The sequence below is a fragment of the Dermacentor silvarum genome, chromosome 7, assembly GCF_013339745.2.
Source record: "Dermacentor silvarum isolate Dsil-2018 chromosome 7, BIME_Dsil_1.4, whole genome shotgun sequence".
Taxonomy (NCBI): Eukaryota; Metazoa; Arthropoda; class Arachnida; order Ixodida; family Ixodidae; genus Dermacentor; species Dermacentor silvarum.
Genome location: NC_051160.1, coordinates 443,661 through 459,896, shown reverse-complemented (window position 1 = coordinate 459,896; position 16,236 = coordinate 443,661). Strand labels below are relative to the sequence as shown.

Sequence of the window (16,236 nt, the reverse complement as noted above, 5' to 3'; positions counted from 1 at the left end):
CAGCCTTGTATCGCTAACCTTCAAAGAAAGGGCTTCATCCCCAGAACGTCGGCAAGAGTGAGTACCACTCGTTAAACAATGACAAAGGGAGTAGCGCCGCTTCCTTTCATAGTAAGTTTCACGCACGTTATCTATACACATCTGTCCAAATGGCAGAAAAACTTACGCCCACTCTATCGCCGACGTATCAAGAATATGCGAATTGACGCACAGTTGAATATATGCGCACTGTATACATGCAATAAATGACGGATTACACCTATGGCGCACCAATGGTCGAAGCTGAATGTTTCGTGACGGTCCACAAGAGTAAGCAAGTTACTAGCTGTAATATATATTTGCTACAAGGTATTACAATGTACAAAACAGCTACGTTTCAAGCCTAGTGCGCAGCAAGAACAAATCTATCGGATTCGGAACTGAGCACACCAGCGAGTGATTAGGCAGAAAATGATCAGATAGTGGCGGCACCGAGGAACTTCACTGAGTCAGAAACTGACAAGCCACTGCTTCAAAATATTTGCCGAATAAAGAACAAAGAGCAAAACACACTAATCCTGACTGAATTCATAATCGGAAAGCTTGGAATGCATATTTAGCCCCGCTTTTAGAAGAAGCACCATATACACTGCTTGAGCCGTTTGGACATAGCTTAATCAGCTCCGAAAGCGCTTTTGCATGTTCTCTGAAGCTGTGATCAAAGCTTCGTGTCGTCCACCTAGTCACCGTCTACGATATCTCCAAAAACAGAGGTTTTCTAAGCCGCGCCGGCGTCATACACTTCCATCGTAAACAAGGAGGCAACGGAGGCAGTTGAGGCAAGCAATGGACGCGTCACCACGTGATCAAATATGGCAGCGCCCACGGGATCGCCGTGAAAAGGGTCAATATCAGTTCGAAACCAGCAAAGCAGTGCATGCAGCTTATATGAAAAACGTAAAGGCCATGAAATGAATAAGTTGAGGACAAATATTTTGATGAATCTTTGTCATTCAATAACCTTGTTTACATTTTTCTACATATGCAACGGCCAGGAAGAAACCTCAATGACGCTATCTCTCGTTGCAATCGATTGCACAGGAGCAGCTGTAACTCGTCGTGTATTGTAATTACACCGAGATAATACTCGCAACAGTGAGTACAAATAAAAAGTGGGAGTTCTGCAAAATATATATTAGAAATGCGAAGATAGAATGGAATATACAAACGCGAAGATAAGATACAACTCGCTAAAGGGCAAAAAAAGAGTCGCTGGAAACAAAGTTCACTGCTTGTATACACAAAACCTCGCAATAAGATATTTAAAAATACGTATGAGTCTCCAATAAATCTACGTATTTAAGCAAACGTCAGTGTATATAATGCGTCAAATAAGACAAATAAACATGTTGCTCAGTCACAGATAGTAACTTTGCGCACAGAAATACAGATGATCTAGGCAAGAACATAACTATGATCCACGGTGGAAGAATATTTAGGTGTTGACACTGCGTGCGAGCGAGCGTCCAGATTATGTTCGGCCTCGCGCGGGCGCACCGAGTAGCTCCGCGGCGAGCAGATAGACGGCGCCGCGGCCAGCGGTCCCAGCTTAGCGGCGCCGGCGGCTTGGCATTCCTCTGCCTCCGCAAAATTTTCGTTCATAGTGGCGCCAGTAAAACTCAAAGCGCGAAGGAAATTCGTTATTTCAGATTAAGGTGATAAATGTACCAGGCTGAATGCTTTGCTAACATGAATGTATATTGTGCAGGGTGTGAATGACGTGAACACGGATCGATCGGGCAGCACTCAACGCCCACTCACATTCCGCTCGCGCGCACATTTTGTTGCGGCCGATCTAGTCATGCATACAAGCATAAAAAATTAAAGCGTAAGCCCGCGTGCTACCCCTCGATCAGAAGAAAATAGTGACTGCACCGGAAAATTCAAACTCAGAAAACCATTCAAGCATCGTCACGCGAATTCAGTGTGGGCGCGATATAATTTAAGAAATGAAACGGCGCAAGCTTGCGATATGCAACGCACTAGAGCAAAGTGGGTGTTTATGGCTAGAACCTATGATGAGAAAGCACATAGCTATGTAAAGAAATCTTTCAAAAGATAATTTATCAAGCGGGACGAAGACAGGCGTTTTATCTTGGATTACAATATCACTAATACAGGTTACTTGTGAAAATCTTTTTTATTTCAATTCCACTTAACATAGACTTTGTATATTATTCATTTGGCTTTCGTCGTTTGGGGAGCGAGTGACTCTTGCAAGATCTAAGAGGTGACTTTGTTTTTCTTAAATTGCATATGATAATGTGCCAATGTGAGCGTATTTGACAATGCATGCTACAGCCTGTCCACAAATACACTTATACCCAGCACACAATAATCTCATAAACTTTTTATTTTTTATTTTGCAAAGACAGAATAATAAAAAAATGTGCATGAAGCAGTTCGATAATTTTAATAGAGGATAGCCTTCCCAGAAGCTTACGCTCTCATACACTCCCACAATGCAAAAATGTTGAATAAAAACATGCAAGCGTGTAATATACACCGCACGCGCATTGTAATAAACAATCAGTATCCAGGATGGCACAAATTTGAAAATCAGGCACACATCTGCACAGAAAACAGTATTATACAGGGTGCACAAAGATTTAAAAACATGTAAATATCACGCAGCTGAACAGAACCGAGGTAATGTTGTTTTCCGTCCCTTGGAGATACTGAGATTATTTTTTACATTCGGCCTAATTACATGATTAGTCTTAATTAATTAATCAACTTCTCAAGTATTATAATTATATGAAAAGTTTCAATCAGAAAATTGCAGAGCAACATGAAAGACTCCCGATACAGCTTTCTATTACTCAATACACGCTACGTAGAAGTATTTTTCCGAGCGTGAAAGAAGCCCACGAATACACGCAAAGTGCCTCGAGGCAATTTTGAGTCTATTCGCGGGTTTCTTTCACGCCCGGAAAACACTTTTATGTATCACGTCTTGAGCACCAGAAAGCTGTATCGGGAACTTTCATGTTGCTGTGCAATTCTGTCGTTCACACTTTTTTATCTAATTATTGCATTAGAAAAGTTGATTAATCAGTTATGAAAATAATTATCTAATAAGGCGGAATGCAAAAAATAATGTGAGTATCTCCAAGAGACGACAGACAACATTGCCTTGCTTCTGTCCAGCTATGTCACATTTTCATATTTTTAAATCTTGGTGCATGATAGTCAAGACACCCAGTATATATCTTATACAAGCAGCAAAATTTGCACAGACTGTTGTGGCACACAGCAGTTTTTGTGGCACACAGGAGGTTCTCTCTTCCGCAGCGCCTTACGAGGTTTATTTGACCGTGTGAGGTTCTTTGGACAGTTCGGAAATAAGGTGGGAACTGTATTTGCAGACAGAACAGGGCTCTTTGGCGCGTCAAGTAGCACCATTTTATCGAGCCCCGCGTAATATGCCGTCGATATCATATCCTCTGAAAAATGCTTGGTGTAGAAATGGTCAGTAGGGATTAGAGTTCGGTCTGCCCTCAGATTTACATGGCGCCACTGCTCTAGACGACCGCTGTCGGACGGTGCTTTGAATAGAGGCACACGCTCCGCACAGGTTCGGTATCCAGAATTGCAGTTCATGACGAAGCACTTTCTGCCCATTTCAAACTCTCAGAAGGCCGCTTCAACCTTGGTCGAGGGCCCGTGGCGACAATACACAAGCACAAGATGATGAAAGGCGCGTGAACAAAAATGTCACAGTTTCGCCCTAAGGGCGAAGCAATGAATGCGATAGCAACACAGCAATGTCATACGAAGTAAGGTGAGCGGCTTTGGTAACAATATGAATTGTAGTAAACATGAGCTGATTAAGTAAGCAGGTGTGCTGCGGCGTAAGTAGACCGACATGAAGAGAGACTCGATGACCACGAGAAGGCGCGTGTGAAACGGTGGTGTTGATGAGAAGCGCTTCCCGTGGGCAGCGCGCGTGCGAAGGGACACACCTGTAGCGCTGCACTGCCGATCCGGGCAGCATTACATGTGTAGCGTGCGTTGGAAAATGTGACCCGACTATTACTAACTGAATGAACAAGCGTGGTGTGAGCGCGCACAAACAAACATGAAGAGATCACACTGAATGACTGCAGACGACTGTCAAAACGCTGGCAGCAAGCATACGCCGCTGCGGGCGAAGGTACGTGCGGTCTATCGCTTCAACAGGAACTGAGCCGCGAATGCACGGCTCATAAAGGTCAGAGCCGTGTGGAGATAAGAAGCGGTGCGGCGAGCGACGAGCGCGGTTGTTGGCAGAAGAAAAGTGCGCCCCCCCCCCCCCCCCCCCCCCGCTTCCTCCGGCGCTGGCTTCCCGCTTCCTTGCTTGCGCGCGGGAGAGATAAGAGACCGTGCGGCCGAGCGACGAGCGCGGTTGTTGGCACAGTAGAAGTGCCCCCCCCCCGCTCCCTCCGGCGCTGGCTTCCCGCTTCGTTGCTGGCGCGTGGGGGATTGAGTGCGTTCGCTCTCCGTGATAGCGTGCGTCGCAGCACGCTTGCGCTCGGGCATACGGCGCGCGGTGAAGATTTTATCTATACGGAACCTCACGGCGACGGCGACGCCGACGGCAGAAATCCGGTTGAAGTGTCCATATAATTGCTATCGCAATAAAAAGTGTGCCTTCAAAACAGCACGGCCGCACATGCAAACACAAAGCGCACAAAGACAGCGAAGCACGCGCCTTCCCGCCGAGGCTGGGACCGCATACCGCAGCGCCCTCTACGACGGCGCCGAACCAGCTGCAACCAGGCCGAACATAATCTGGACGCGAGCGAGCGGCGCTTTCGCGCGCGTTGGGGGGAGAGTGTCAGCACCTCTCCTTATTCTTACACCGTGCTATGATCGCAGAAATCGTGTTATGTACTTGGGCCATGCAGCGGTCGCGGCAGCGCCATGTGGGTAGAATAATAGAGGAATAATGCATGAATCAGTACGAAAATGTGTAATTTAACTGCCTGCACAAGGCCAACAATTATTCTGCACCCAAAATTAAAGGAGGGTATTCCTTCGTTTCAAAAAAGAAATAAAAGCAGGTAGCTGAAAATGAAAGAAAAGGACAAACAAAGGCCACAGATGATGCGGTAAGTTGAACTACCCAATATCCGAGTGTGTTTTTGGCGAACGCCGCGTGGGCCGGGCTTTCAATGAGCAAGGTCGGTCAAAATTGGTTATTGATATTCTCGTAATTTTTGTATTCGCGTGATAATTGTGATCATGATGCTAACTGCTAGAATAAACGGCGAAAATTTCTGCGGTTTTAAAAGCTAATGAACGGTCATACGTTTTCATATTTAAGAACTTATGAACCTGAAGGAACAGCGCTTTTTACTTGCATTGATTTTTGCTGCTTCGCTATCTAAAGAACAAACTTCTCTCGGCGGGAAAGTTGAGCGAAGCGGTCAATGACTTCGGACACGTTGATGTCGACGTCTCTGTGGGTGTATAGAAGCGCCAGCCTAACCATGCGTTCCACAGACACTGTAGAGCGCAAGTAGTTTTTTAGTAAACTCTTGCTAAAAAATATTCTCTCTGCACTGGCAGTGGTCACTGGAAGGGTGACTAGAAGCTACAGCAGTAATTACACATTTACATAGAACCTGCTGTCGCAATGAGAGATGGGCATCGATTCCGGTGCTAAAACCTAAAACAGTCCCTTGATGTCGTTATCATACTTGTTTAGGTGCATTGCAGAAACAGTAGGCTGTTCGATTCCAGCGACGTCCGTCGTTTCGTCAGGAAGTATGGAGAAGCAGCCTGCTTTTGAATCTAGGCTTTCTTTCATAATGTCACCACAAATTTCTATAATTTGGTTTTGTGCGTCTGGGCTTAAATACGAGGCATTACTGGGGTAACTTTCCAACAAATGGTTCTTCAGATATGTATCTCCACAATCAGCTCGCATGCGAAGAAGCACTCAGAAAATGCCTGTATTTTCAGCAGGGGCATTGCTTAAATCCATAGGGCCCCTGTTCCTGTGGCCACGGAGAGCCAGACCTTGTCGCCCGCAAAAAAAAATAAAAATAAATAATAAATCTCAATAATAAGCCGTTTACTTTCTTCTGTTTTCTCATATTTTACTTTGCCTGCCCTGGTCCAGCTGATCAATCACATTGGGCACGCTTCCTGAAAATGTTTGGAGAAAAGTATCAGCTGCTAGCTGACAGTCCCGGTGATATTTAGTATTTTCGTGTGTGTGGAAGATTACAAGCGCGTGCTTCCATTTCTGGAACGGCTTGGACGGGATGGCTCCAGTGCGCGCATGTTGGCCCAAGTTTATAAGATCATTAACCCCATAAAGTTCTAGAATTGAAAATCTTTTAAAGCATGCCCTTGGAAACGTCTGCGCACCTTTCGCGTCAAAAGTTTATGAGAACTTTATACCCATAAAGTTTCGTAATTGAAATCCATGCGCTCCGTACATTCCGCGGCCGTTGCGAGATGCCGCATCGCGCCCGCTCGCTATCGAAAAGCCGTTGAAAAATTGTGCTCGGATGGGGTTCCTTGCGTTACGTGACTCCAGGTGCAAGGGCGTTGTCACGAAATCCAGCCCGAGTTCGCAATGTTCGTGCCGAAATGTCTTTTCGAGCGTGAAAAAGACATTGTAGACAAAATCCAGAATGATTGCCGGCGTCGGTGGTAGTTTTGGTCGGCGGTGCATGGCAGCACGAAAACATTTCGGGGGGGGGGGGGGGGGGCTGAAGCCCCATCAACCCCCCCCCCCCCCCCCCCCCCGGGCTACGCGCCTTGCCCCCAGAGAACTGCTCAGCGACAGAGGCCGTGTCTTTCTCTCTGAGGTTATAGAAGCCCTACTCAAGGAATGCCACGTAATTCACCGCACCACTACTGCATACCACCCGCAGACTAATGGGATTGCTGAGCGCTTTAACCGTATTCTTGGCGACATGATATCCATGTACGTCGCATCTGACCAGACCAATTGGGACCGCGTTCTACCCTTCGTGACGTATGCTTATAACACCGCCATACAGACCACTATGGGATTTCCCCCGTTCTTTCTTCTTTACGGACGCGAGCCTTCCTGCACAATGGATACCATCCTCCCGTATCGCCCTAACACAACAGAGTCAACTGTCCTGTCCGAAGCTCCTGCACACGCGGAAGAATGCCGACAGCTCGCCCGCACATTTACTACGGAAGACCAGCAGCGACAGATGCACGGTCGGGATATTCCCGCCTCTCCTGCACCCTATGCCCCTGACTCACTAGTCTGGCTTTGGGTTCCCGTCGCCAGCCCTGGACTTTCACTCAAACTTGTTTCCAAGTACCAGGGTCCCTACCGTGTGGTCAGTAAAACGTCTCCTGTGAACTACTTGATAGAACCCCTTGAGCCACCTTCGGATCAGCGCCGTCGAGGGCGTGAAATCCTGCACGTTCAGCGGCTAAAGCCTTACTTCGACCCCCCTGTGCTATCCTGCCCGTAAGTCGCCGGGACGGCTCCTTTTCTCCGGGGAGATAATTGTACTGAAGAAGAACGAGCAGTGTGCACTTCTTCGAGAAAGACGACGACGACGACGAGCCTTGTGCCTGTGTTGCCTGAGCTGTGCAACCTCTCGCTGCAGTGCTTCCGCTGTAATTAATTAAAATTTTAATTAAATTTTTAATTAATTTAATTAAAATTGTAATTACAATTTAATTAATTATACATATAGCCATTACTTTATATGGCTACGCATAAAAGAGTTTTGACGACATTACAGTGGTAAATACGGCAATAGAATCTCCGCATATCTCAGAACGCATCACCACGAGCAAACTTTAGAAAGCCTGCACAGTTTCGTATTCATAATTATTCGTGGATGGAAGCAAACAGCCTGTGACTTCACATTTTCCTATTCTAATGGAGTTGTCTGTACTTTTTCAAATCTTTCCATCGGAGATGTAATGGATGCATACATTTCAACAACTAGTGCTCAGCCCCGCGAGATGTAGTCGCGCTTCAATCGCACGACCATAATTGATGTCACTGCTCGTTGGCTTAGACCAGTATTTCAGCCTCGCCTTCGCGACCATGTCAATTGACCTTGTATCTAAATCCCAGCACTCGCGAGTGGGCCGGCTGCTTTTCGCAGCAAGCTCCAGCGCTGCTGAGGTGACTGGCCTCCATCTCTGCGGACCGGCTGGCGGAGGATCCCCGGATTTTCCGGTTGTGATCCTCTGCGACTCGCAAGCGGCGCTCCTGGCTCTTCATTGACCGAAGACCGCCGGCCTTGGCGTTGCCCTGCAGGCAGAAAAGCTTCGTGCCCTTGTTTCAAGTGGCCTGAAGCTGTCGCTGCAGTAGCTCCCCTCTCACGTCGACATCCAGGGCAACGAGGAGGCAGTACACCATGCCACGGTACTAGTCAGCACCGCTGTAACGGCCTTCGACTATGCAAGGTACACGTTGCAGCAGCACCTAACGGCGCCCCACCCGGATCGGCGCGTCGCCAGCGGTCGCCCTCTCCTTCCACTTCCTGATCGCGGCCTCACAAGGCAGGAGCGGTCTCTCCTGCTGCGCCTCCAGATTGTCTGCTCCTGGACGGCGTCCCGGAAGTACAACAAAGGCCTGAGTTCCGCCCCGGCCTGCTCAGCGTGTGGCGAGGACGAAATAATCGACAATCTACTTTCTTTCTGCCCCGCTTTGTCCAAAGAGAGGGATTCTCTCTACCCGTCATTCCGACGCATGGGAGGAGCATACGGTCTCGGCATCGCAGCTGCTGTTTTCCGGCCGCCACCAAGGCTCTGCCTTCAGGCACCTTCTCACGTTCCTGGAGGACACGGGGCTGTCGTGTACATTCTGAACGCGCCGCCTAGGTGCCACTGAGAGTCAAGGGCTGTGTAATCGCGTCGACCTTCTTTCTTCTCTATATCCCCCTCTGCTTACTCAAGGCGCTGAATCGTGCTCCCTAAAGGGCTGCAGAAAATAGCACATTTTCCTCTTCACAATCACACTCTCTTTATCTAGTTTCCTACCGCTCTCCCGTGGTGGCGGTGCCTTCGAAACGTCCCGCGTGTCTAGTTTTCTCCGGATCCTCGGGGCAGCGGTGCCGTCGTCCACGCAAATGCATATAAAAAACCACAGACTATAGTTACCGTTCTTCATTTTGAATTTCTCTTCGCTTCTGTCGTCCTAATGGGGAGGCCGCGTATAGACAGTTTCATCCAGCGCCACCGCGCTCTAGCAACGCTGTGCGCCGGCATCCGGCGCCCCTAGGAAACTTCCGGTAGCCGTTCCTTTTGCTCGTTTTTGCTGGTATTTGTTCGCTCGCGCGCTCGTCCTGCGCATATTCTGTGTTATTTTTCGGGTATATCGATATAAGTGCGACTTGTGGCATTCAGTATGTTTTGTGACGGCGAGTAGCTCTTGGAGCATCGACTGTTTTCATTACGTTTACTCCTCAACGGTGTTTTTCAAATCTGGGAGCCTACCAAGAGCTCCCAGATTTGCTCTGCTCACTTCATCCAAGGTACGTTACTACGTGGAGTAGCCGGACTGCTATAATGCTGAATAATAAAAGTGCTACTGCACGATTGTTCTGGCCGTATGTCGTGTAACTCACGCGAGAGAAGCTCGACTCTCGCCTCGAGTTTGCCCGCTAGTCCAGTTCCTTGCCTCGGCGTGGATCGCCATGCTACGAACATGAGTTAAAATTATTGTTTAGCGGGTGCCATGCTGCCGCCGTTTTATTTAAAATTTTTTTTCGTATCTGGGGCACAAGTGCACTTGTGCAGCTTTACTACCTAGGTACATGTGCGCACTGGTTTATCATGTTTAACGTCCCAAAGCGACTCGGACTATGACGGACGCCGCAGTGGAGGGCTCCGGATAATTTCGACCACCTGGGGCTCTTTAACGTGCACTGACATCGCACAGTATGCGGACCTCTAGCATTTCGCCTCGATCGAAATGCGACAGCCGGGGCCCAAACGGCGTCTTTCGGGTCAGCAACCGGGCACCGTAACCGTTGAACCACCGCGGCGGCATGTGAGCATTCGTATCGGTATCGCAGAGCAGAATCGCAGAAAAGTTAGCGATTTCCGTGCATGCATGTAGGAAGTTTCGGCCACATTCTAAAAGCATTCACGAATTAACGGAGGCCAATTATGGATTGCAATCTCGTTCCCAACACTACAGGTTTCATTTTGTTATAAGTGTGGTAAATTCGTGAGCATTTAAGTTAGTCCCATTTCAGTCGACCTAGGTTTCTTGCATTAAACGACTTTTGAGAATGTACAGTTATTTGTGAATGCATATTGAAAAGCAGAAACAAGGCATATGACGCAGAAAACATGTGCATGTACACATGCTTAGCTTACCACTTCATCCTCCATCTTGCAGCAATATAAGTGTCATTGCGAAATGGAAAAGCGCCCGTGTGCTTGTGTTGTAGGGCACGTTAAAGAACCCCAGGTGGTCAAAATTAATCCGGAACCCTCCACTACGGCGAGCCTCATAATCAGAACTGGTTTTGGCACGTAAAACCCCAGAAAGAAAAAATTGCCATTAAAGTTTTTCTAGCTTTCGGCAGTCCCATTACCTGCCTTGAAGACAACAGTCTGCGTTCATTGCATGTCCTCACTAAGATGCTCCGCTTGTTGCTTCGGGGTTGTAACTGAGGGAAGGTGTTTGGAGCCCGGCGAAAACGAAAATCGCACGACATCATCGTCCAGCGCATCGGGCAGCTCTCTGCCTCTAAACATCAGCTTTTGGCGATACCGATCTTTTGCTTCGGTGCTAAGCGCCTTAAAGTAGTCGCTCGTCGTCTCGACAATATTCACGATGTAGAATCAGCTCATCACAGATTCCACCAAGCAGTGCAAACATCGACACGCCGGCCTCACGTCGCGCATTTCTTCAAACAACATAGCCGGAAGTGCTTCTAGCTCTCCTGCAGGAAGTTAGAAGTTCCGATGGGGCAACCAATCAGCGGCAAGCGAGGTTTGTTTATAAACACTGAAACCATCTATAGTCCGGACTCCCGAGGAGCAACGCGCCTACCCGCTAAACAGCTTCGCTGCTCATCCTCTTTCACAGAAATGGCTCATGATTTTCATAGGAGCCTCGCCTACAGATCCGAAACGTTTTTTTACTACGTTCAAAAAGTGTATCAGGGCCCATTTGCCTGGTCAACAGTCGATATAAGCAAGATGCGTTTATTGGTGAAAAAAAAAAGAGAGAGAGAATGGAAGGGAAGGGATTGACAAAGCCGGAGTCGTTACAGGCGTAGGTAATTGTACAATATAGAGATATAGACATTAAAAAAGAGAGAAACGATCAAGATGATATGGGCAAAATACGGGACTGCAATATATGCATATAATACCTGATTAGCTCAAGCCGGCAAGGCAGCTATCTGTTTAGAATGGGATGCATATAAATATCATCATCGACCACGAAAGAGCGCAGAGTGCTGATGATACTTCCTCAATTACGGAGTAATTCTTGTTTATACCTTCAGCCATGAATTTGGTACTCTATCTCCCACCTATCCGTAATGCATCTCCTATTCCCTCGTGTGGACAACCACATCCTATAACACGCGTTTCGTGCTCCATAACTGTAGCCGTTGATATTATACGGGCTCCCTGTTGAACTGCGAAGAGTGACATGTCGACGACTCACCTCTTTGGAAGGCAGCACGGGGGACGGTGGTCTTACGGCCCTGGGTATCACCACCAAATCCCACTCCGGACCTGCGCAGTAGATTACAGCAGAGGCAGAAATGAGGAAGGACCTGTGCTGTTGTTCAGGTATAAAAATTCGTAGTTTCGCCCGAAAGGCGAATCATCGAATACGATAGCAATTAATGTACAGCTATACAAAGTAAGGATAGTAGTTTTATCGGCCATATAAAGTTGTAAACATAGGCATACTAACTAAATGAACAAGCATGATGTCATGCGCGCACAAGCAAACATGAACACATCTCACTCGATGGCCGCCGAAACTCGCTGTCAGGACACTAGTGAGGAAGCGCTGCAGCAGCAGCGAGCGAATTGACTTTCGTGATGCGTCTAACATCAACGCGAATTAAGCCGCGAAAACACAGCGCACGGCGGACTGTGTTCCCGACTCAGATGGCTTTCAAGATACGGCGGCCCCAGCAAGCGAGCGCGGACGCCCGGGCCGCCCGTAGTGGAACGACCCTCGACCCGGACCGTCGCGCACGACGCAAGACAGCGCGTTTCCTTGCCGCTTCCCTCCCTTGCGTCCGAGAGATCGAGCCGCGATCGCCGACTCACCTCGCACGCTTTCACTCGCACATACAGCATACGGCGCGCGGCGACGATTTTATCACCCTTGCACTTTATATGGAAGCTCACTACGACGGCGACAGTAAAAAAATCGCAGCATATCCACGGGGTGAATGATGATGAGTGAGGCGAAGCTCCGGAGGGAATCATCGGTAAACCGTGAAACTCTTCCGTGAAATTCGCCCAGTGCATCATATAAAGAGTGTGAAACACCGTGTATATATTAAACATCAAACTTTTATTGTACTGTTGGTTTACGTGGTCCCTTCATTATCACCGCTTTGTGATCGGTGAAATGCAGGGAAAGTGGTTCTTGTATGGGTGTTAACGTAAAGTTGGCAAACACTACATCGATGCAAGTTCCCCTGATGGTGGTTGGTTTCGGATGGTCTAACGATATGCATCTGAGTCGGCATCGCTTCGGCCTCCCGTTCTCGAACGGCTCGATCTTCGCGACGCTGCCGTGCCGCTTCGGCCTCCCGTTCTAGCACTGCGGGGTTTTCCCGGCGTCGCCGAGCAGCCTGACGACACGCTTCGGCCTCTCGTTCTCGCACGGCCGGATTCTGTCTGCGAGCGCGCACTGCCGCCGCCTTGCGCGCTCGTCGCTCCGCCGCCTTGTCTTCCATCCGGCGACTCCGAGCGAAAGAGAAAGCGCGCCAAGAGCGAGCGCCTTTTCTTCTTATCAGTGATATTATTTCCAAGATGATGATGATGATGATGATGATGATTTATTGGCATCCCCTTTGAAACGGGGCGGCGACAAATAGTCACCTAGCCTGCTTGATTTAATCAGGTATACTATACATGTTCTTTATCTAGCATTTTTGTATACCTCTCATTATTTTTCTTTTTCAAAAATTTACCTTGTACCGCTGCCTATGATTTTAAGAGATGAGGTCGTATCCATCTTTTCCCTGCTTTTTTTCCACCAGTACTCTAGTCGTCTCTTGCTGATCTCTACGGCTGATCTGTTTATGTTTCCTTCCACTTTAAACCCAAGCGCTTCTGGGAGTTGCACGTTACCTACGGTTCTCGCTGGGTGGATCCCGTCGCATTCCATTAGGATGTGCTGAGTGGTCTCTGGATCTTTACTGCAACATACACATGTCTCATCTAGTTCCGAATATTTGTTCCGATATGTTTTCGTCCTTAGGCAACCGGCTCGAGCCTCAAATAGCAAGGCACTGCCCTTTGTGTTATCGTACAGATTTTCCCTTCTAATTTCTTTCTTCTCATTCTTGTAAATCTCCATTGTCCTTTTCGTTTCCATTCTTTGCATCCAATTCACGGTCTCTATTTCTCTCACTTTCTTTCTGATGACCCCTGGTTGTCTATTTACAGTTTCGATTATCCTGTACTTGGTTGCCAACTTCCTTGACCTCTTCCTCCATTCTGTGTCCACGCTTTTCATGTAGAGATACTTGTGCACTTTAGCCGCCCATTTATTTTCATCCATGTTCCTGGGCCTTTCCTCAAAACTAATTTTGCTTTGTGCTTCTCTGACTTCAAAAGAGGCCCAACCCATGTCACCATGCACTGCCTCATTTGTCGTATTACCGTGTGCTCCCAAAGCCAACCGGCCTACTGATCTTTGGTTAACTTCCAAACCCGCCAATATATCCGATTTTAAGCATATAATGGCATTTGCGAATGTTAGCGCTGGCACCATTACTCCTTTCCAGATTCCACGCACCACCTCATACTTATTGTGGCCCCACAGTGCTCTGTGTTTCATTATTGCTGCATTACGCTTCCCTTTTATTTTCAGATTATCTTGGTGGTTGCTTGAGTAATTCTTTCCTTCGTTTATGTGTACGCCGAGGTACTTATATTGCTTCACTATGGGTATTACTTGCTGTTGAATTGACACCACGAAGTTACTCGTATGTTCATTAAAGATCATAATCTCTGATTTCTCTGTGCTATACTTAAGGCCTAGATTTGTCGCTGCGTTCCCACAGATATTCGCCAGTATCTGTAAATCTTTTTTATTGTCTGCTAGTAGCACAGTGTCGTCTGCGTACATCAGTCCAAGGACCTTCTGTTGCACCATTTGTCCATTATGCATGTAGGATAAATCAAAACCTAATTCGCTGTTTTCCAGTCGTCTTTCTATGCCCTTGACGTAAAGCGTGAACAACAATGGTGACAGAGGGCATCCTTGCTTCAATCCTTGGTGAATTCCCACCATTTCATTTCCTTTTCGGCCTTCCCATGCCACTTGTACTTGGTTGTCTCGATATATCTCCCTCAGCAGCTCCACGAAATCGTCATCTATGCCTTCGTATTGAAGAATATCCCACAACAATTCCCTGTCTACGTTGTCATAAGCTCCTTTAATATCTAGAAATGCTATCCATAAAGGTCTTTTCTGAGCTACTGAAATCTCTATGCGCTGAGTTAGTACAAACATATTGTCTTCTAAGCGTCTGCCTGGCCTGAACCCATTCTGTAGTTCCCCCAATACACCGTTTTCCTCCACCCACTTCGACAGTTCTAATTTTATGGCTTGCATTGTCATTCTATATATCACCGACGTTACTGTAACTGGCCTGTACGAGCTCGTCTTATCCTTATCTCCTTTGCCTTTATAGATGAGATTCATCTTGCTTTCACGCCATCCAACGGGAATATTCTTTGTTCTAATCACTTGCTCTATGGCATTAGTCAGCAGTGCCTTGCTTTTTGGACCGAGGTTTTTGATTAGCTGTATTGGGATTTCATCGGGCCCTGCTGCCGTGTTGTTAGGGACATTTTCTGCTGCCTTTTTCCAATAAAAGCTTTCTATGCTAAATTTTGATCTCTCAGGCCTCTCTGTTGTTGCTGGATCTGTTGTCTGAACTACGCTTTTATTGCGATAGCAATTATATGGACACTCCAAAGCAGATTTCTGCCATCGGCGTCGCCGTCGCCGTCGCCGTCGCCGTGAGGTTCCGTATGACGTCAATGGAGATGAAATCGTCGCCGCGCACCGCCGAACGCTGTATGTGCGAGTGAAAGGGCGCGAGGGACGCGCGCTTTCACGGGGAGTGAACGCACGGCGGAGAACAAACGCGCGTTCTGTGCCGTGCTCCCTTAAGGGCTGCAGAAGTAGGCGTCTCTTTCCTCCTTTACCATCACCATATATGTAGAGCAAACGCGCCTTCTTCTGACGCACGAAAGGCCGTGGAGGGAAGGGAGGCGACGTTTAGCTGCGGCACCAAGTGCCTATTTATATCAGAGGCTCCGGCAGCAGTCACCAACGCCGCACGCATTTTGTGCGAACGCGGGCAAAACGCCGACGGCGTCGACAACAGTTCTGCGTGTTGCCGGTGCTGCTGCATGTCCAAGTTTATACAGCTGATAAAGCTACTATCATTACTCCGTATAGCTCTCTACAAATTTGCTATCGCAATTGATGCTTCGCCTTTCAGGTGAAACTGCGACAACTTTTTTTCTCGTGCCGAAGTTATGCCTGATAACGTCTGTGATGTACCGCAGTGCATCATCGCCTTCATAGATGTTACCGTCTTCATCCCTTATAGGCGTTTGCGAGTTTCTAGTTGGAGCTCCGAGTGCTTTTATATGGTTCCAGAATCTTTTTGGGGCGCCTTTGTCTCTTTTGTGAATGTTATGCGCCCAACGTTCACTTGCGCATTTAATTTTCTCTTGCACGAGCTCACTCGCAACCCTTTTCTTTTCTCGGTATGTATTCCATCTAAGGAGCACCTCTTCTTCTTGTAATCCCAACTTTTTGGCTTCTCGATGAACCCTAGACGCCTCTTTACGCTCTTCTATAGCTTGTTTAATTTCCTTGTTCCACCACTTACGTGGTTTCCTCTTTCCAATCCAACAATTGTTTTGCTGTGTCCGCCTTATTTCATGCTGCATAACCTCCACCAGTTCCTTATATTCCCAGACTGCTGTAGGAAAAGCCTCAATTTTCTTCTCTAT

General features: G+C 47.6%; 2 protein-coding genes across 2 annotated transcripts in view; both read right to left on the bottom strand.

The window, feature by feature from the left end:
* The window catches only part of LOC119457436 (uncharacterized), a 742,184-nt gene that overhangs the window by 432,570 nt on the left and 293,378 nt on the right, over positions 1–16,236 (bottom strand). The window lies entirely within an intron of this gene.
* Positions 1–16,236, bottom strand: part of LOC119457437 (uncharacterized) — a 263,718-nt gene that overhangs the window by 26,241 nt on the left and 221,241 nt on the right. The window contains exon 7 of the mRNA XM_037718989.2: positions 11,672–11,742. Coding sequence (XP_037574917.1) covers positions 11,672–11,742 — 71 coding nt within the window. The remainder of the gene's footprint in view (positions 1–11,671; positions 11,743–16,236) is intronic.